General features: G+C 42.4%; 2 protein-coding genes and 1 long non-coding RNA gene across 3 annotated transcripts; 1 reads left to right on the forward strand and 2 right to left on the reverse strand.

Annotated features, from left to right (window-relative positions):
* Positions 1–1956: 1956 nt before the first annotated feature.
* On the reverse strand, positions 1957–9204 carry LOC115027175 (endophilin-B1-like). The gene is made up of 10 exons (XM_029460295.1): positions 8064–9204; positions 7724–7865; positions 6247–6375; positions 6024–6157; positions 5355–5447; positions 5112–5195; positions 4985–5008; positions 4637–4726; positions 4208–4308; positions 1957–3641 (listed from the first exon to the last, which is right to left on the reverse strand). The coding sequence occupies exons 1-10, from the start codon at positions 8118–8120 to the stop codon at positions 3050–3052; spliced, it is 1446 nt and encodes a 481-aa protein (XP_029316155.1). The 5' UTR covers positions 8121–9204; the 3' UTR covers positions 1957–3049.
* Positions 9205–9463: 259 nt separating this feature from the next.
* Positions 9464–21458, reverse strand: atr (ATR checkpoint kinase). The gene is made up of 31 exons (XM_029460294.1): positions 20989–21458; positions 20661–20791; positions 20058–20201; positions 19775–19868; positions 19530–19655; positions 19136–19342; positions 18858–18971; positions 18642–18757; positions 18419–18539; positions 17955–18092; positions 17703–17874; positions 17385–17551; positions 17046–17210; positions 16804–16895; positions 16463–16554; positions 15695–15872; positions 15330–15515; positions 14799–14958; positions 14449–14628; positions 14116–14258; positions 13899–13996; positions 13233–13462; positions 12689–12823; positions 11981–12181; positions 11626–11769; positions 11196–11346; positions 10920–11076; positions 10673–10826; positions 10333–10484; positions 9956–10061; positions 9464–9822 (listed from the first exon to the last, which is right to left on the reverse strand). The coding sequence occupies exons 1-31, from the start codon at positions 21034–21036 to the stop codon at positions 9649–9651; spliced, it is 4476 nt and encodes a 1491-aa protein (XP_029316154.1). The 5' UTR covers positions 21037–21458; the 3' UTR covers positions 9464–9648.
* Positions 17757–19580, forward strand: LOC115027177 (uncharacterized). The gene is made up of 4 exons (XR_003834359.1): positions 17757–17884; positions 18701–18808; positions 19178–19402; positions 19492–19580. It is a non-coding gene; the product is annotated as an uncharacterized LOC115027177 (long non-coding RNA).
* Positions 21459–21508: the final 50 nt, after the last annotated feature.

A 21508-nucleotide genomic window follows, 5' to 3' on the forward strand; every position in this document is an offset into this window, starting at 1 on the left:
GTTCTCCTTGGTGCCCATGTTTTTTTTCTTCTTCTCTTTCTATTTATGTCATGATCATGACTCCGTAAAAGGGGAGACACATTTATCAGCAGCCACCAGATGCTATTTACCACCCAGGTCTGCACACCAACACCTACAGTTTAGCTGTCACAAAAAAAGAAAACACTCCCAGCTGGCAGTGAGGAGGAGGAGTGATGATTGATGAAGGACTGGTGAAAGCATATCAGAGAGAAGAAGATGGTGAGGGGAAAAGATACAGACAGATGATGAAATTTGGATTTTGATATTAGCACTAATTATATTCAGATCAGAGAGAATTAGAAGAGAACAGATCCTGTCGTCTGGTTTGTTCTGACGAAACCAGAGAAACTGGGACACTGGGTGTTGTCAGCACAACTTCATTGGCTAAAAACAGCAACAGGACTTAACTGAAGAATAAACTGCACACTCAGTCAGCCAACACGGGCCAGTTTTATTGAGAACTAGGTGTATCCCTTTCTTAACCCTAATATGTAGGAAGGGGAGGGGAGAAAACCATGGAGACATGATTGAAATACAGTACACTGTAAAACAATAGAGCCATTGTAAGAACGTAGCTGACTTATAATGTCTAATGAGGTTAGAAATAGTGAATTGATTGATGGGCCTGTTATAGCTTAATGCTTTACTATAAACAGTGCACGGAGAGAACAAGTTAGGATTCAAAATAATAGAAATCTGAGCTAAACTAAGCTCTGCTGGTTTAGTAATGATCTTTCAGGTAAGATTCAATATGTCAAAATCAATGTGTGCAGTTCAAACTGGCTTATTGTACTAAATGGAGTACCTCAAGACTGCCCACTTTTATTTTCTCTTTACATAAAGGTGTTGGAATTAATACTCATTTGTATGCAGATGATACAGTTTTGTATACCTGGGGATGTTCTCGCCCAGATGCAATTCACAGACCTTCTTAAGTATGGAGATTTGTTGTTTATGAATGCATCAGCCCAGTGTCTACACATGTTGGATTGAGATTTGTAATTAAATCAAAACCATTCACACATCATACTTCTTTTTATTCTATTAGTTCTGCATCTTCTTTGTGCTGCTGTATTGGCCAGGTCTCTCGTGTCTTTGCCCTTCAGGTAGAGGAAAGAACCGAGCCAAATATAATTACAAACATCCCAATTCCCTTCTGCTTTCATAACTCACTCAACCGGACCTGCAAAACATCATTTCAGTTTTCCCGTCCTTCCTGTATCACAGATGCGAACAATATCACAAGAAGACCAGAGAGGGATAGCTGCTGATGGACAGGATTTATACGGGGAATTATTTGGGAAGATAGCCGGGACTTGCTGTGTCAGTTTGGCGGAAACACACTCATGAGCAGCGAGGGACAGATTGAGGAGAATCTATTCTTGTTTGGCTGAGTCAGAGGAAAGTTACAGGAACGAAACATTATTTAATCTGTCTTTAAGCACTGGCTGTGCCTCCTGTGAGGCCCCTCTCAGACATTGAGCTGATATAGTGTTGACATAGAAGTGTTTATAGTGTTATTGAACCACGAGCCTCCTGACTGTGCTCGGATCAATATCACATAACTGGGGCTTTATTGATCTAATCTGTTTGTACGGACAGGAATGAGGTGAAGTTATGGGAGCTAAATACATGAGACACACACACACACACACTTTGATTAGTTTTCTTGGAACAGTATTTCAGTGTGTGCGTGTCATACACCACATGACCTAAATATCCTGTTAATACAATTTTAATAATACTGCAATCAGTAAAGCAAGCCAAGCATAACAGTGTGAGAAGTTGTTTTAAATATTGTTTTCTTGGCCGCCTGATCAAAACCTCAATCTGGAAATGATTGTGTGTGTGTGTGTGTAAATGATATGGGAAAGTACACTCCACGCGGAAATAAGAGAAACAACTGGAGGACAAAAGATCCACACTTAACTTGGATTGACATGACATCACTGTTTGCATATTTATTTCCACATGAATCAAACTGCACACTGACGTCAGCTCAATGTACAACATGGGACTTAATTATGAGTGCATGGACACGCTGTTCAAAACTATGAATGCGAAGACTGTAGCTATCCATTCACACACACACACACACACACACACACACACACACACATCTTTACATATTGGGACAAAAGCATAGAGCTGGTGGGTGATTACATCAGTAGGGTCAGTGCTACATTAATGCGTGTGTTTCCATTCAGGGTCCCCAGAGTGGACCCACACCACAGTAGAGCGAGGCTGCCCTCACAAAGAAAATTAACAACATCTGGACTTGGAAACTTATACCCATTTCACCTAATGGGGGTAAAAGTGAGTATTTGGATTTGGACTGTGTGTAGGGGGAAACACCCAGAGTGTGCATGAGGAAACATGTTTTTAAACCATGCGACAGCATAAAGGTCCTGTTCAACTTGGTGTTTTGGCACCTCGCTGGACTCCCAAACACATGTAAGACACATGTTTAATAAGGAAAATGACCTCAGCTTTTCAGTAACATGAGTCAAGAGGTAACAGACACACACACACACACACATGGACGCACACACACAAAAGGTGTAACAGGTTTGGGGAAGCTGTAAACACAAGTGTGCACATGGGGGCCTCACAGACATGGACACAAACACGCAGAGACACTCGCACAAGAAATCGATGTTTTCACACCAATCATGTTACAAACATACACTTGGCACAAAGCTTATTGAGTTCTGTTATTTAGCTAAACGTAAAAATAACCCGCACTGCAAACAGAACAATCGGTCATGAAATATTACATCCACTGCCACAAGAGGGGACTGATACACAACAGTCACCATTTCCATACAACATGAATATTATATGAATATGTTTTAAAGGCTAAAATGATTGTGGCACTATATCACGTTTAGAAAAATAAATAAATACTTTTACAACCACATGATCTTCCCTATGGGAATAAATACTTTTTTTTTACCATACCACAATATAATGATTGTACATCTTCTCCTTTATAATGCAGTCTGTATTCTCAGATTTACAATGCCAATTACCGCTGCTCTAAATCAGCTGAAGACTCCTGGACAACGGTGGGCAGCTCGCTGGCAGTTTCATTGGTTGTTTGAGGCTCAGCAGCCATGTCATTGGTTTTCAAAGTCTCAATAGCCATGTCATCAGTTGTTATGGTGTCACTGGCGACTGCATTTGCTGTCTGAGACTCGTTTCCACTGAGCTGAGAAGGTGGGGCAGCCGTTGTTGTCGCACTACCGGCTCCATTAGTTATTGCAGCAGGTGCTGCGTTGTGGCGTGCACTGGCTGAGACCTGATCTGCTCGGTGATTGCCCGAATTTGATGTAGAGACACCATCAAGTGCTTGATTGACGACTGAACAGTGGCTGGTTGCGTGGCCATCAGAAAACAAGTTGTTGTTGTTGAAATTGTTGTTTGGCTGCCTGGTTCCAGGTGGATTTGCAGTCCATGAATCCTGGTTGAAGTCTGGAATCTGGTGGATCTCTGTGGGAATTGAAGTGATCGGATTTACCCTGGCGGGCTCATTGGCTACATGGTTGCTTGTGGACAGCTGGTTAACTTCATTACTAATTGCTAACTGCCAGTTATTGGAGCAGAAGACTGCTGGAATGCTGTAAGAAGAAACAAAATCATAACAAAGTCATTAATGTGAAAACATTAATTAGCTTTAAAAAAGTATTCTCAATAGTCTCGTGTTCTTTGGGAGTCTAGATGTCCGGTGATAGATGGCCAACTGGGTTATAGCTTTGAATAAAACATTTCTATTAAATCCCATATTTGGCTTCAAAATTTACAATTTTCCTTCTTTCATGAGCAACAAATGAAAAAGCCTATGACCTCAATGAGAGCGCATTTTGTCAGTGTCCTGTGAAATCCCCAGATCTCCAAATTAAAAACTTTTATGAGCTTTCAGTTTTGTGGCATTTTTCAGAGATTAAGAAATAGTAGAGTTTTTCTCAAAGGAACACTTTATGGGTTGAGAAAATTGAGAAACTTCAAAATTGCCATTTTCACTGGATAGCTGCCAGTTGTAGCTTCGTAGTGATGTGATGTGCAAAAAACTGAGAAGTTTTTTTTTTTTTTTCAAATAGCATAAAGAAGCAATGAGGGACTTCCATGCAATATTTTAGTTCTATAACGATTTATTCTTTAGGTGCTGTAAACTAGACATACAGACCTGGCCAGCTGCTTCTGAAGCTCCTGAGCATGTTGGTTGCACTGGTCGAAGTAACAGGCCTGAGCCTCCACAAAGTCAGTCAGGCTCCTCATGTGGTTGATCTGAAAGACCGATGGCACAATTTGCATTTATAAAAAGGAAAAAAACGGAAATATTTGCATCCTTTGTTGCTAAAAATGTATTTTTTACAGATTAGATTCTCTCAATTTGAGGTGATGATAAATGACAAACTACAGTAAACAATATAGAGTTTTGCATTGGGTATTCTCAATGTGTGAATGAGTATACAGTTCATGTTACAATTGTTGCAAAGAAAGAAAACCTACTATACTATACCCCTATTAAAAAAATACACACACACCTACCAAGCTTGAGAGATATGACAGAATATTATTTTCTATCTTTCTGTGTGTGTTTATGTGCACATACGTGAGTGTTGCTGATTCCTTCCACAACTCGTCCTGTAATTTCTGATTGTCTATCGAACAGACTCTGACAGATCCTCAGCTCCATCTCTGCCTGCACGCACACACACACGCACACATACGCACACACACACACACACACACACACACACACAATCATCTTTTGTTGTCATTCTAATTATGTCCAACTTTGTAGCAAAAACAAATCCCAGAAAGGCTTAAGCCTAAATGAAACTCACCATGCTCAATTCTATAACGGCTGGCAGAGTTATTAAAATAGTCTCCCTCTAATACAGCACATAGAATATTTACATCAGATCCTGTGTGTATGCAACGATAAGCATGGACTCACCTGAGCGATTTCCTGAGCCCACATCTGATTGGATGAGAGACAGAAAAAGGACAAGTGACTTACTCAGTGACCAAACAGCGAGTTCAGCTGCGTCTGTCAGTGTTCATGGCCCTTTAGCATCACTCACCTTTAACCATTTAACGCGCAGGAAGCTGAACATGTAAGAGACATGAGACACGTAGTCGTTTTCCAGCGGGTTTGCATTCAGGTTCTGACAAAGACAACGCAGGAAGGTGGAACGAGAAAAGAATGATAGAAACAAAAGGATTTTGGTGAGTTTTTGGATTGATGCAGGTAAGATAAAAGTATTGAAGAAAAACCTTTATTTAAAGGTTCTCTACAATAATGAAGGTCAAGACACGTAACTCACTCTGCCCTCTCGGTCGGCTTCGTGGGCTTTTCTCAGTCTGGTCTTAGCGATGTCCAAGTCCAAACGTTTATTCACCAACATCTTGCGCTCAACCTATGAAACACACACACACACACACGCACGCACGCACACGCACACGCACACGCAGTAGGATTTTTCAATTGTGTTTTGTAAACACAACATTTAAATTTGGCCCCTCCTCCCTAGCTCAACGATGGTTATGGCACTCGCCAGCAGGTAAAAGTCAACCTCAGATGCACTCTCATTTTGGAAAGAGCTTTGTCCGCTTGTTTCGCTATATTTACGTTTTTTCAACCCTGTTTTCGTCATTTCCGTAGCTTCCTCTTGGATGCGTGCTCACGATCTGACACCTGGTGGCTACGTTTTTAATAGAAGTGGATGTCCAGAAGGGGCAGGGTCTGTACAGACACCACCAGCAGCTTCTAGGAGTCTATATATTGTGACTTTAAGAATACAAACAATTTATAAACTGTACATGATTTAAAAAAAAAAAAGCAATTACTGAGAAGGACATCTAAAACATACAATTAAGTGCCCCAATCATAACAGCAATGCGTGTGTGTGTGTGTGTGTGTGTGTGTGTGTGTGTGTGTGTGTGTGTGTGTGTGTGTGTGTGTGTGTGTGTGTGTGTGTGTGTGTGTGTGTGACCTGCATGGCTCTGTATTCCCCCTCAGCGAAACTCCTCAGCGGGGTGAGAAAGTGGATGTTAGTGCTCTGGACAAACTTCCTCTCTGCCTCGCCAAGCTGCTTTTGAGCCTCTCCATTCCTGAGCAGTGCACTTCCTGAACACAAAACATACGGCTGTTTAAAATAGAAGTATTTACTGATCATATTATTCAGATCAGCATTATCCATATTAATGTATAATCACCATAGGGGGTGTTGGACCCCATCTCAAGCCCAGCCTGGGTCATTTGGTCTCCCAGTACTTCATGTGCACAAGGCCGAGGGGGGACGCTCCAATCCAGCTGCTCATACAGCCGGTCCTCTAACCGCGCTCCTGTTCATCAACGACCAAGAGCTCGATTTAGGTTCAAGGGTAATCTTTTCTTAAAGCCACTGACAATTCATTTCGATATTTTTATATTCATTCCGGAGATGCCATTGGGCTAATACGAATAACAACACAAAACACAGTTTAACCTTTAAATAGCTGTCAATAACAGGTGTCAGGATGCTGCAAGGCACATTTAGAATCAGAATAAAGTTTATGGCTCAAGTAGGTTTAATAATTAGTAACTTGCCTTACACAATAAACAATAAACCGATTAAGAGGAAACAAAAAAAACAGGCAAAGTAGTGCAAAAGCCAAGAACACAAGTATAGAATAGAAAAATTACAATAAAAATATGAGAAAGATACCTTAACAAAAAATACAAATAAATACTATAAACAAATATAGTCAAAGCATGCCACTAAACAGGCATTTGATACAATGTTCTACTAGAGGAAGCATTGAAACCTGATATAATGTGAAACAGTAGGCAGCTATATGCAAACTACTGGTCCCTGCATTAAGCCAATGAGGTATATCCTAAGGTAAATGAAATGAAAATGATTCTTCAGAGAGACTAAAAGCCCTCGGTGTTAGATCTGCAAATATATCCTCGAGGCTGAATAAACATACAAGATTATTATTTATGGCATCTGAATGGTCCCCTTATTTGATAGACTGCAGACCACATCCACTTATAATTCCATTAGCGGAGGTAATTGGAGGCAAAAGAATAACCATCCCTATACATCTGAACAAGCCAATTACAGTCAGAGGAAACAGAAGAGCACACAGGAGATGCATCTATTGTAGGAGGGCAAATGGAGGCAAAGAGCATAGTCATCGTTCAGTGGTTTTTATGTAGACCGTAATGGCCAGTCCCCACTTGTTGGAGATATAGCACATGCATTTGTCTACATCTGGTTGTGGTTTGGTGCAAACATGAGGAGTGTTTATCAAGACACATCTTTTACTTTATCGACATGTACAGTACATATAGGCCCTATATTTTTATTTTTACAAATGATCAAATGAATACTCATTTAAATAATGGCATCCATCAACACCTTTAATTACTTGGTATACATTGTCCATACACTGTAGATAATTTCTTAGTTTGTTTTTTTCTATAGTAAAATGTAACATCCCATATATACATGTATTGCAGTTTACATTGTTAGGAATAGAAAGTGTTTTATATTTGCTAGAGGTCAGTGCAATTCATTTGTTATTTAAAATATCCCCTAATTCTGAAAAAAATAAATTAAATTCATCAAGACATATAAAGACTTCCAGGACCTGCTGACAATTTAAATGAATAATACGATTAAATAAACAATGTACAGTCTCTCACCGGAATTGGGTTGCAATAAAACCTCCGTCTGGGAGATGATCTGGTCTGTCCAGGTCTTGGTGGCGTCTGTCAGGACCAGGCGCTCCTCCAGCCCGGGGGGCAACCCTGTCTTGTCCGCCTGACCAAGACTCTCCTCCGTGTACTGGGACGGAATCACAGAACAACAAAACCCACTTGAAAAAAAGATTTGTTGAACTAACCGCTATTGTATCGTTTTATTAACGTGCTATGACTTAGTGTCCTAACCCCCATGAGGGTGATATTAAAGTCTCAAGACCACACGCAGTTTATTTACTTGTAACGTTACTTAATGTTAACGTTACCCTGAAATGTTTTGTACCTGAACAGCCCGGTTGATGAACTGACCAGCATCCACAGCCATCCGTGTCAAATCCATGGCAACGTCCTCCAAGGTCGCGCGCTGTCCTCGGTGTTCTAACAGAACGTTAACGGTCCAGCAGGACTATGCTGCCGTTGGATATAAAAAGCTCAGAGAGCCACAACAGAAACAACCAGCTGACCTCGACATGGCCACCAACCGCCACTCTCTGTTAGCCAGATTACTGTCCGTTAAAACCGACTAGCCGACATAGGGCTACTCATAAAGACGAAGACGACGCAAGTGCAAGCACCTGCGCGTGTTGTCAGTTTATCCTCCAGCCATGCTGAGTGCTTCTTCCTCTGGAGAGTTGGCTGTGTTGGCTACTGGCTAACAGTTTCGGTTTGGTTGTAACGGCTCACTTTCAGTACAGTTACACCAACGGGCAGGAGTGGCCGGTTGACGTGTCTATACATCCATGGTGTTTATGTGTACCGTTATCTCTGTTTCCATGTAGGACTTTTAAATTGCTGCCTCACAGGCTAGCATAACCGCAGCGTGTTTCGTCTTCAAATATCAGAACGTTTGACAGCAAACTATCTGTTTAAAAGCTGAATGTATGGACTTTGATAGCTGTCTGGTTAACTAGTTTACATTTTTACACAAATCTGACTGAAAACATCCGATAATGATCACAAAGAATCACTGGCCGAAATTTCCGGTTGCGTTTTTCAGAATAAAAGCACAATCTCTATGCGCCTACGTCACTCAAAATACATAAAAACATGTAATATATCTACAAAATGCAACTTCTATTCCGAGAGAGAGGTTCTAGCACACTCGTGCAAAGATGATCTTGCCATAATATAAAAAGACAATAGTCACTCTTTGACATCCTCAAAAATAACCCATATATCCAGTGGTGGTTTGGAAAGCTCCTCTTCATTTGAAAACAAAATATTAAAAGACTTTTATCCAAAAGAAAGCTGAAACAGCAGCCAGGCATTGACAAAAATGAGAAAAGTAATGACAAAAAATACAGTGACCTTTTGAGAGTCTGAACTCATGACTGGACAACACAATCCTTGCTCACTAGAAGAACTTCCACATCACTTACCTCATCATTTTGTGAGGATAGTAATCCTCACAAAGTCTTCCTCAGCCTCTTAAGGCTTTCATGAGCAAACACTTCACTCTAATTGGTTCTCCTGTGAAAAGGATCAGCTGATTGGACCATTGGTTATGTGCAAGGAGAGGAGAGAAACACACACACACATGCACACACACACACGCATGCATACGCACACACACACACACACACACACACACAGGGGATTAAAACTATCGGACTGCTAAAGAGAATCTAATGAGGATTAAGAGATTAGAAGACAAACTACATACATACACGTTTACCTACAAAATCAAATCTGAAAAAACACATCCTTTATTACAAGAGAAAGTAATACAACAAATATCCTTTGTTTCCAGAAAACAGGAAACTAAACAATGATGGAAGTACTAGAACAAACATTACATTATAAAAGAGCTATTTAACAAACAGTCATGGGTGTTTAGAGCCACCTTGAGGGCACTTTAGGTGTGTGTTTTACAGGTAGGGTCCCCAGCCCAGATACATCTGACAGAGTAGTTTGTCATCTGTGGCTTCCTGTATGAGGTAGTGGACGTGTCCCTCTATAGACAGAGGCAGACCCAGCACTTTGTTCCTGCTCTTTATTACTCCCTGCAGACGCTGGTCGATGTCACACACGTGGGTTTTCGCCTGACAGAGAAGGAGAGGGGAAATATAAGACAATACAGTATTACGAATTCCAAAAGTGGGATATTTATATGTTATATTAGACATGCACGCTGCTCTAAATGCATGTAAACATACTTCCAAGAAAGGCACTCACCTTTTCATTAACTATCTCTCCTGTCTCGTTGGCCTGAGCTTTAGAATGTCCTTTGGCTTGTTTGCTCCACTCCACCAGCGGGTCATGAAGGAAGGTCTTCAGCACACTTGGACGGAAAATGACAAACAGAAACGTTGAAAAAAAAAACCATTATCAATTTGCCAGTGATCATCGTCATCACATAGAGCATACTGTATAATCATGTCAAGTATTTTAGAAATCCTTTCATTTAAAAATGGTCTTGAACTTGAATAAGTTAATGTTTGCTTAGGAAATGTGTTCTATCCCAAGTCTACTAAAAACCGTTTATTCTATACTCCATTGAAACAAGATTTTAAGGATTATTTGATAATCATTAAGTATTTATTTGCGTGTACCTCATGAGCGGTTCTCTCTGGTCTCTCATTAGCCTCAGGGTGACCTCACAGGCTTGTCTGAAGAGACCCTCGGTGCCCATTGGCCCCATGGCGTGGACCATATTCTGGGTCAGACGGAAGGGAACCACCTCAGGCACGTCAAACGTCTCCCCCTAGTGGAGCGGGGACCAAGGAGCATTACAGAAATACAGGGAAAAGGTAGGTCAACAGAAAAAGTAGTGCATAAACTCAATATTTAAAACAATTGCTATGAATCTTTCATGATTTCTTTACAAAGATTTATAATGTAAATGAAGCCTAAGTCATTTATATTATGGGACAACTTGAGACAAACACAAACCTTGTTGAAGAGACAGTTGAAGTCGACGTGAACGCATTCCCCGGTGAAAGAGTCAAAGAGGATGTTTTCTCCGTGGCGATCACCAAGACCCAGGATGTAGCCCACCATGGACATCACAGCAGTGGAGCGGCAGTACGCAGAGCGACTGCTGTACCTGTAAACACACACGGTGAGTGATATTACACACACACACACACACACACACACACACACACACACACAGTAGGCGTTGCATGTAGGGTCGTACCATGACGTTGGGTCAGGGAAGGTCCGGAGGAACCACTCGTGGAATACAGGAAGGTGTCGAACACAGAGCACCTCCTTGTGGATTCGTAGCTTCTCTTCAAAGGGCGCCGTCTTCGGTAGAATAAGCTTCCTGAGCTCTTTACCTGATAAGTAGATGCCTAGAACACACACACACACACACACATATACATATATATATATATATATATATATATATATATATATATAGTTTGATAACATTTATAATGCTGACAGGTGATATTGTGTGGGAGATGACCTCTCTCTTTATACAGCTTGGTGAGAATGTGTCGAAGTCCGGCTGTGTTGTTGACCCATTCGATGATGCCGCACTCCTCATTGAGAGGAATCACAGCGTAGGTACGGATATGTAGCTCCCTCCGCCTCGACTCAGCATCTTTACGTAGGCACTACACACACAGAAAGCACGTGCACGTACGATAAATACTGCTGGTTTGGTTCTTTAGAGTGGGGTAACACATTTACTGTACACTTAACACTGAGATACTAATTTATTAGGTACAAACGTGCAAGTTCAATTCAGGAGGTTCAATCTATGGAGAAATTAACTGATTCAATTTGAAACACATTGTTGATGAAAAACTAGATTACAATCCAGCTTTTCCTCTTTTTTTGATTAAAAGATCAAGTTCCTGTACAGTTAAACTTAATGAACGCATGTCGCACACCTTGTTGATGAGGCAGTTGAACTCCATGAGTCTGCAGTCCTTCCTCAGGTCATCTTTAGGTTTACACATCATGGTGTAGCTCCGCCCATCTGAACCCTTCAGACTTATCTTCTTAGGCTTCTGTAAGGAGGCCAAGATCTCCACCTATACACACACACACACACACACACAGACACACACACAGGTTAGAGTTACAAGGCATAAACCACCTCAAGATGATTTCTGTGATCATAAAATCAGGTTTTAAGATCATGTTGCTTTATGACTACTCTTTGTAACAGTGTTTTATGAAACACTTTTTGGCACCTTCCTACTAAAATGTTTATGACAACAATCGGCACTCTCTTTCTCTTACAGTGTCTTCAAAGCCGTCCAGGTAAGCCCAGTGTCCGGGGAAGGCGTCGTGCTGTTTGTTTGCCCCGCCAGTAGAGGGCAGCGTTGGGATGAGGACCGACTGCAGTGGGATCAGGATCTGACTGAAGGTCGGCTCCTCCACCAGACGTTTCAGCTGCTTGAAGTGAACGCCCATGCTGAGGGTGGTGCTGTTACCATCCACCTGCAAGATACATTCACAGAAATATGTATTTACAGCTTCTTTTATATACTTTCTTTTCATGTGTCCCTATTTTACTGGCTGCTGCGAGCACTCTGGTTACTGACCAATAAATGTTTATTTGATCTAATCTTATCTACCAATAAAATGTCAATATAAGCTTTTGAAATATGTTAACAACTATATTTTTATGCTGAGGCTCCATTGAAACGGATTATGAAACAACATTAAATAGTACCTTCCAATAGAGTACTGTGTACGTCATTCAATACAGAAAAACATAGTGTGAAAACCTGCTTTATTACTCTTATAATGAACGTACATTTATATAGATATTTTAGATTCTAGATATTAGACAACATTTATAAGGCTAAAATTAGTTTGGAAGTGCACTGTCTATTTTAATTTATGTAATATATAATACTATTGTGTGTGTGTGTGTGTGTGTGTGTGTGTGTGTGTGTGTGTGTGTGTGTGTGTGTGTGTGTGTGTGTGTGTGTGTGTGTGTACCGGCTTGTTGCAGAGCTCCAGCAGCTTGTCAGTCAGCCTGTTGGCGTCTCCGATGAATTTCTCCAGAGACTGTTTGAGACTAATTGCTTTCTTAAGAATCTGATTACAGCGGTTCATACGCATGGGGTAGGAAGACTGAAAAGAAACACACACACACACACACACACACACACACACACACACACACACACACACACACACACACACACACACACACACACACACACACACACACACACACACAGTAAAGCAATTAAGTAGTCTTGCGAGTTTATGCAGGTGCTAAAACAGCTGGTCAATCAATCACACAAAGTATAGTATAAGGGATTTGTAATGTTTGTAAAGGGAAGTGAACGGATTAAATGACCAAAATATAGCTAAGGAAAGGAAATAAAGACAGAAAAGTTATAGTTCACACACAGTACATACAGTCTTTACACTTCTAGTAGATGGCAGGTGTGGAAACAAACAGGGTTTAGTTGTTGACTATGTCTTGAACTATTCCACAGCAGAGATTCAGTACATCAAGCTGACTGACACACACCTTAGAGACTGCAGTCATTAGCCACATCGCCTGTTGCGGGTACGCCAGGAAGACTTTGGCTACGATCGTCATGAGGACGGTGAAGACCTCGTCGCTGGAGTGGCACACCCTGGAGATGAGCTGGGAGAAGGCGGTCAGGAACTGGTACGGCGCCAAGTTGGCACAGTGCTCGCTCACCGCCGCGTTGATTTTCCCGAGCTCCTGTCGCATCTGTCTGTCTGATCGCCCAGCTGTGGTGGAGCGAGGTGTGGGTAGTATTTAAATATGTTTATTTAATACAGGAAACATTATACACATAACAAACACGAGAATGTGATGACGTTACATTATAACCTCACAAGACAAAAAAGAAAAAGAATATTTTACAGGATGCTTTCAGTAATTCTAATAATTCTTTAACATTTAAAAACTGAAATATACATACAAGTATGACAGGTAGAGAGTATATTTATATTTATATTTATGATTGTCATACCCAACACAATACTTGTATTTATTTTATGGACACATTTACAGTTATTTTTAATTAAATGTTGAGTGGCCTTTACAGATTTTGTCTGTCTTTGCTGCTTATACAAAGTTTAAAGTAATAAAGTGGTGGAACTGCCAGTGTCTCATCTCCCCCTGTGTGTATCTCTACTTCTACAGTCCCTGCTGGTCCCCCACCTTTCTCACACTCGCACACTTTGGCTCCAAAATCCAGCCAGAGAGACAGCATGCGAGGCATGGCCTGGTAGATGTACTGGTTTCCAAACTGCAAGGCTCTGCGAGGGGGAAACGACACACGTTTAAATCATGATGGGAGCAAAAGTAAGTGATAAGAGCATTTGCTCAGCCTTTGATTAGAGACTGGGGGCCTGGATATCAGCAGACACAAACTTACTTTCCAAAGTATGTGACAATGTACCGGATGAGGTTCCCCTGTTTCTCCAGCTTATTATCCGTCACCATTGGCATCACTTTGTCGTAGTACTTGGCCAAGTAGAAGTTTCCATCCTCCCACTCAGGCAGAAGGTTGGTCACATCCTAAGAGACACAAGAAACACACTTTAAACACTTGTTTTATTTTTTGCGCTTAATACGACAATTATTAATTCATCGCTTGGGCTATAAAATGCCAGAAATTCCCAATTTCCTAAAGAGGCATAAAGAAATTGTGCAGTATTAAATCAAAGCATTATTTAATCCCTTCTACAGATCATATCACGGCTGTCACCTTGTATGCCTTCATGATGGCATTGGACTCGAAGTTGGCCGTCTCCTCCATGAAGCGTCCCACCAGCAGCATGGCCCTGCTTTTGGTCTGCAGGCTGCGAGGGTCCGTCAGTGGCTGATCATCAGGGAAACACTGGGCCACGCCCTTCTGCAGGACGATGAGGGCCTCGTGCACGTCGCCCTGACGACACGTTCATTCAGAAGGTTTTTATTGATGTTGTTTTGTGTATTACTGTGTGTGCACATGATACCCCAGTTGTGAATAGGAAAGCACACATGGCAGAGGTCAGGTTATTTGTTTTACACAAGAGATACTGCTAGTGCACTTTAAACAGTACAGGTTGGTTATACCTTGGACCAAAGCCACTTGGCCTTCTCTGTGACCAGCTCGGCCAGGTGTGTGTTCTCTGCATTCAGCAGTGCATTGAAGGCCGTCTGGTGATGTCCTGCCTTTCTGGCCACGCGGGCACTTTGCAGCCAGCACTCCCCGACCAGCTCCTTGCTCATCGGCCTGCAGAGCAAACACAAGGCCTGAGTCAAGGTGTGATGTGGCCTGGACTTGGATCATTTACACAGATTTCTCTACAGATTTACATCAAGCGCTCAAAAGGCTTTTAATCCACAGAAAACAAAAGAAGACACAGACACCTGAAATAATGCACAGCAGGGAGATGTCCCTGATTGTAAGGCACATTAGTTATGCAGGTTAAATAACTAAGAAATAATACTGAGAGGTTCCAGGTGCAGAGTCACAATGTTAACAAATTGGGCTAAATAAAGAAAAACAAACGAATCCGTTTAAAAAAAAAAGAAAACAGCTACAAAAAACAATGCTCATGCAGACGAATAGCATGAAGGTTAATATTGCTTCTGCATCCTTACTGTGGTCCCAGGCTGAGCAGGGCACGACGCAGGGCCAGGATTGGCTCCTTGGCCCTGAAGGAATTCTGGGTCATCTCCAGTCGATCCGTAAAATGAGGAGGCAGCTGGCTGAGGCTGGGGGCGGAGCATTCCCTCTGTTTCTGCAGCTCAGTAAAACTGTGCTCCAACTCGCTGAGCATGTGGAGCCTAAACACACACGCGCACACACACACACACACACACACACACACACACACACACACACACACACACACAGGTTTTTAGGTTTGAGAAGTTATTGCTACTGACGACCAGGAATCAACTACAAAAATGCTTTTACATGCAGAAACACAAATGATTTCAAGAATCCGTTGACACACACAGACCTGACGATGTACTCGTATCCTCTCTGGTAGGTTCCACACTCGTAGCTGGCTGCAGACAGAGGGACGACCTGTTCCTTCCTCACCAGCTTCAGCTTCTCATAGAAAGTCTCGGCATCCGGCTTCTTAGCTGACAGCAGCAACTGGCCGAGCCGCACACCCCAGGTATTAGACTGCAGGTCTGGAGACACAATAGTAATGACATTTCTATTGCTGCCATATAGTGCTACCAATTAGGGCTGAACAATTTGGAAAATATGTATAATTGAGATTATTTTGACGGATAACGCAATTGCGATATAATTCACGATATCTGAGGGAAAGATAATCTTTGCATCAATATCCTTATGTTCATTGAAAAACATATTGCATTTGCAAGTATCTGTAGAAAGCAAACCTTTTTAGGATACAGGTGTTTTTTTACAAACGCTGTTTTTTATTGATTTTAACAATTGAAAATCCAAATCTCCACGAGAGGCCATACACCGTATAGCAATTAGAATTATACACTTGTAATAATTCAGAATGGCATTTTGACACATATTTCTCCTTTAACAAATCTTGCTCTGTACAAGTATAATGTATTATTATTATTATTATTATTATTATTATTATTATTTTTAATATTATTATTATTATTGCGCCTCCTGTAACTTAGATATTACACGAGTCCATATTGTGGTTTCAATAAAATTCTGGTTAATTGTTCAGCCCAACAACAAATGGTTCAACATGTTGTAGCGTTCAAGAATCATCTGTGTGTTTTATTACCTGAACTTAAATAATCTTCCAGCAGGTCCCATTTTCCGAGCTTCCAGGCTGCCTCCACTCTGTAGGTGTTCAGCTCCGACTTCCACTGGTGCCTTAATGTGTTTGTATAAAGCTAAATTAAGGGGATTTTCACTGACACACATGGTATCCAAGTATAAACAATAGTCCCTTATTTAAGAAATCATCAACATTGTCATGAATATATAACTAAATATTCTCTCCTTCTCCACCGACAGTTAAAGTGGGTTAAATTAAAAAGCAAGTGAGAATGAGATGGGCCATAATGTACAGTGTGTGTGTACAGTGTGTGTGTACAGTGTGTGTGTGTGTGTGTGTCTCACTTGTTGGCCAGGACTCCATTGACCTGAGTGATGACTGTTGACAGCTGTCCCAGGCCGAGCATGGAGGTCATCACCCCGTGATAGTGACCAATCTGTACACAAAGGGACGATGAAAATTATGAAATCGGGAAAGAATTACAGAAAGAACAATAACAAACTAAATCTGACAGCACATACTGTAGTTATCTTCAACAGAGTGTGAGTGTGAGTGTGTGTGAGTGTGTGTGTGTGTGTGTGTGTACCTGGTCTGACTCCAGCTGTATGGCCCGGTCATAGCAGGCGGTGGCGTCTCGGAGCAGGCCGATGCTCTCGTGCTCCAGTATCTGTTCCCGTAGCGACGGCTCCTCCCTCCTCAGGGCGTTGACCCCCCTCACTCCATCAGGCTCATGCATCGCGGCGTACACGGTCTGCAGCAGCCAATCATAAAACAAATGACTTGGACAATTACTAGACTTGCACTGTTGCACTTAATGACTCAATGCCGGTCTGAATACTCAAACACATAAAGCAGATTAAGGTAACAACTTGCAACGTCACTTTAAAACATTTCAACTCTAAAAGCAGAGGAAATGAGCACATACCTGCAGGAAGGTGAGATGATCCTGAATGTTCTCTTTGTTTTCCAAGATGTACGCTTCAAAGTGCATGAGGGCACGAGTGTACGCTTTGGATCGTAGCGAGGCCTTGGCCAGGACATCCTGCGGGATTCCCCTCAGGAAGGCCACCACACGCTGATACTCCCCGCTGTCTGCAAATAATATGCATCAGCTTTTCACTTCAAGCGGCGAGTTAATCATGCAGGTTAGTGAACAACAAGGATAATAAAAAATATCCACCGCAGTGAGAACTCGACAGATGGACTTGAGATTTGTGCGCTGGGGGGGGGGGGGGTCACTAACCGTTTTGTTTGGGTTTGGAGTACAGGATGTGGCGGCTCCACTGAGTGAGGTGAGATATCATGCTGAACACAGTCTGAGTGCTGAGCTGTGATAGGCTGGAGGCCGTCACCTGACCGCACCCACCTCCTCGTCCATCTCCCGCTGTCAGCACGCACAGCATCTCCTCCGTTACCTGGAAGGAGGTGTGTTATTACAAACCCAAAAAAAACCTGGACTCATTTGTTTTGTAAGGGGATCCAGATGTGTCCTCACCTGCTGCTGCTCCGCAGGTGTGCAGCCCAGCAGCATGTAGAGCAGAATGTGAGGCAGCAGGTAGATTGTGACCTTGTAGTCGTGTTTGATGATGAAGCTGCAGCAGGTGAACACTCTGCCGGCCAGCTCGTGTCTCACCTATAACACATAAAACCTCTGACTTCAAAGACAACTTTATGCATATAAATGTGAATAAAAATGTTTTGGTGTTCATCTTCATATTGTCTTGAATATTTATATCTTTGTGTTTGTTCATGTTTGACCTCGATGGGCTTGAAACTCATGTGTGAACTCTCTGTTGTCAGTAGATATCATGACCTCCATTTCGATATCCAAAATGTCACAATGTTATTAGTTACACGTGTATTTGCAAAGTCAAAAAGTGCTAGAAATGGACAGATTAGAAGAGATGGATACAGGACACATTGGATGTGTATCAGCACGACTCAGCTAAATCAGCTAACCTTGCTGATGAGGTATCCGGCCCAAGTTGCCGACCAATCAGAGAACTTGCTGCCTCGTTTACTTAAGTACACCGGCTTCTTCAGCTTCGACCAGTTGACCTCCTTCTGACTGCTCTTATACCTGAAGATAGAGCGGGAGGACAGAGGGATTTGAGCTCACTAATTACTGTACGTGTGACATGACACGGGATCAGAGCGTGTAGGAGTTTGTACAATTGAATACCTGCTGTTGAGGTGCGGTTCCAGTATTTCTTGAATCTGCTCTGGGAATCTCCTCCACAGACGGCGCCCCGGTGAGTCGGTTCGACCCTCGCGACACTCGAAGATGGACAGAAGCTCCTACGGTGCACAACACAGCAGCAATACACAAACGCATATTACGAACAAGAGGTAAGACGCACACAAATTAAAGCAAGTGTGAGTGCACAAGTGCGTGTACCTGAATCGCGTAAGCAGCAGAGTCCTGTGCTCTCACGTCATCAGCGTAAGCCAGAAATGTTCTGGTCAGCTCAGTCAGCAGGTCGTAGGCAAAGTTAGGATCATTCACTCCACTCTGTTCACAGAAAAATATACTTCTACATTTAGTTTCTGACAGAGAGGCTCCCTTCTGACAAAGTCCACATCCTGACTTTAAGTATGTTGGGCCGTAGTTATAAGCTACAGACTATATATTTGGTTTTCTTATACATGCACATGCTTTGGTCTTGTCTAGCTCACCACGAAGGTGTTGCGGTCGCCATGTGTGTGTGTGTGTGACAGATCCAGACGTCCAGGATCCACGGCCCCCAGCTCCCCCAGACACTCCCCACAGAGGAGCCTGGCCTCCGGGGACGAGTCCTGGCAGCCCTTCAGCAGCACCGACACCAGGCTGGAGATGACCGGCTCCACCGCCTCACTCGCACAAACGTGCTGCAGCAGCCACTCCTGCAGTCCGTGCAACATAATAAAAACTAAAATATATATTGTATGGTAAAGAACATTATGGTACGTTTAAGACGACAATATTTCAGTACTTTTTCCAAAACTTTCAAGGATTTTACTTAATAAAAAGGACTTTTCCATGACTTTTCCAGGTTTTCCAGGACCGTTGGACCCCTGAGTGTTTGTGTACCTGCTTGCTGTGCATCATGTCCCTGAGGCTGGTCAGCGCGTGAATCCTGACGTCGACGTTTTCATGTTGAACGGCTCTCATGGAGAGCTGCAGCGCTGCGGCCAGGTCACTGCTGCTGGCTGTCAGCTGGATGGATCAGACATATTTTCATCCTTAACTCCACTGAGGTCAACCACTAACCTCTCAACACCATCTCCATCCTTCCTTTACTTCATCTTCATGATCATCCTCTCGTCCATACTGACCTTCTTGTAGTTCTGCAGAACAGTGTGGATGTCTTTCAGCTCAGGGTAGTCTGGCAGGAAGTAAATCTCATGGAGGTAGTCGTTGACTTCTTCCCTGTGGGAAACAGAGTTATTATGTTAGTCTGGAATTAAGTGCTGATTTTGGTATTAAACTTGAAAATGAACATTTTAATTTAGCAGGAATTAGACTCTTAGCTCTTCTCAAGTTTTGATGCGTTACTTTCTGCACAGTTCAGTCATTTCAAAGTGTGTTTGAGTGTGTGAGTGTGTGAGTGTGTGTTACCTGTTGTCCAGTATCAGGAAGTGGATAATGGCAGCGGTTTCTTTGGGCTGCAGTTGGATCAGGGGGAGGAGTGCAACAATAACATGACTCAGTAAAGGGCCCAAGTGTGCCGGCTCCACGCTCCTCACGAAACACTCCCAGGTCCTGAACGCACAGGAGGAAAGGATTAATACGCAGGATCAGAAGCTTTAAGATAATCACTGTGAAGATACAAAGAGAGTTGATCATCCAGACAGTCTCCTACAACCTTCCCCGACACCTTAACTGTGGTCAGGGAGGCAGGTGTGTCATCTGTATTCATACACCTCACCTCTGCTAGTAGATAACTCACAGCCAGCCATCCATCCATCCATCCATCCATCCATCCATCCATCCATCCATCCATCCATCCATCCATCCATCCATCCATCCATCCATCCATCCATCCATCCATCCATCCATCCATCCATCCATCCATCCATCCATCCATCCATCCATCCATCCATCCATCTATCTATAAAACAATTTTAATAGCAAAGAGGTTAAATGTTCATCTTTACAGAAGTAATATAGCACAGATATACAGTTCCCGTTTGACCTTAAAGTGTGCGTGTGTGTACTGACTGGCAGCAGAGCAGGGGGAAGTCCTCTCTGTATCGGAGGCTAGTGCGGAGCGTCGTCATCATCTTTACTCGGACGGAGCTGATGTGTTTGGAGCCCATCAGTCGCATCAGAGCCATCACACTGGTCAACGCCTGCACAGAAAAAGAGTTTAGCAGAATGTCGCTGGACAAACAACAACATTTGATCTACTCAGATACAATATTGCTGTGAGAAATATTGAACCTTAAATGTGAACTCAGAAGCAATACATTCTCAAATATGACATTATTTGTCTGCAGTGGATCACACACACACACACACACACACACCCACACACACACACACACACCAACTTCTTGCGGTCCTTCTCTCCTGCGCTGGAGCTGAGCAGCTGCATGTTGAAGAAGGCAAGAATCCCCAGAAGCTTCGGCTGCAGGTAGTCGGCCTGTCACACGATGACCAAAGCAGCAAGTGAGGACAAACACAGAGTCGTGTTGCAAAAAGAGAGGGAATGTTCATTTATTGACTATAAATAGAAAATAAAGCATAAAAATAAAATAAAAAACTAGCTTGAGGCTCCAACTAACAATTGTATTGTTTTTTAAACCTCTATAATCTATATAATATATCTATAAAATAGTCCAAAAAGATCTCCTCTGATGAGGTTTCCACTGTCAAAAAGTATTTTCATTGATATGAAGTATGATAGATGGTGGTTTGTTACCGAGTTACACTTGACCCCGTCTGTTATAACTCCCCAGCATGTCGGGTGAGCACTAAATATAACATTTATTAAAGAAATCCAAACAATCTATTATATCAAAGCACAAGATAAAGCAGTGAAACCACATTAACTGACACGTACATGC

The sequence above is a fragment of the Cottoperca gobio genome, chromosome 22 (assembly GCF_900634415.1).
Source record: "Cottoperca gobio chromosome 22, fCotGob3.1, whole genome shotgun sequence".
NCBI lineage: Eukaryota > Metazoa > Chordata > Actinopteri > Perciformes > Bovichtidae > Cottoperca > Cottoperca gobio.

Coding starts and splice junctions, on each gene's coding strand:
- LOC115027175 (XM_029460295.1), bottom strand. CDS start 8,120: ATGGATTTGACACGGATGGCTGTGGATGCTGGTCAGTTCATCAACCGG. Junction 5,448..6,023: donor GGGAATACAGAGCCATGCAG/GTCACACACACA, acceptor TGTGTTTCATAG/GTTGAGCGCAAGATGTTGGT. Junction 5,196..5,354: donor AAGCCGACCGAGAGGGCAGA/GTGAGTTACGTG, acceptor TGTCTTTGTCAG/AACCTGAATGCAAACCCGCT.
- atr (XM_029460294.1), bottom strand. CDS start 21,036: ATGCAGCTGCTCAGCTCCAGCGCAGGAGAGAAGGACCGCAAGAAGTTG. Junction 18,972..19,135: donor GCGACCGCAACACCTTCGTG/GTGAGCTAGACA, acceptor TTCTGTGAACAG/AGTGGAGTGAATGATCCTAA. Junction 11,077..11,195: donor CAAGCTGTATAAAGAGAGAG/GTCATCTCCCAC, acceptor TGTGTGTTCTAG/GCATCTACTTATCAGGTAAA.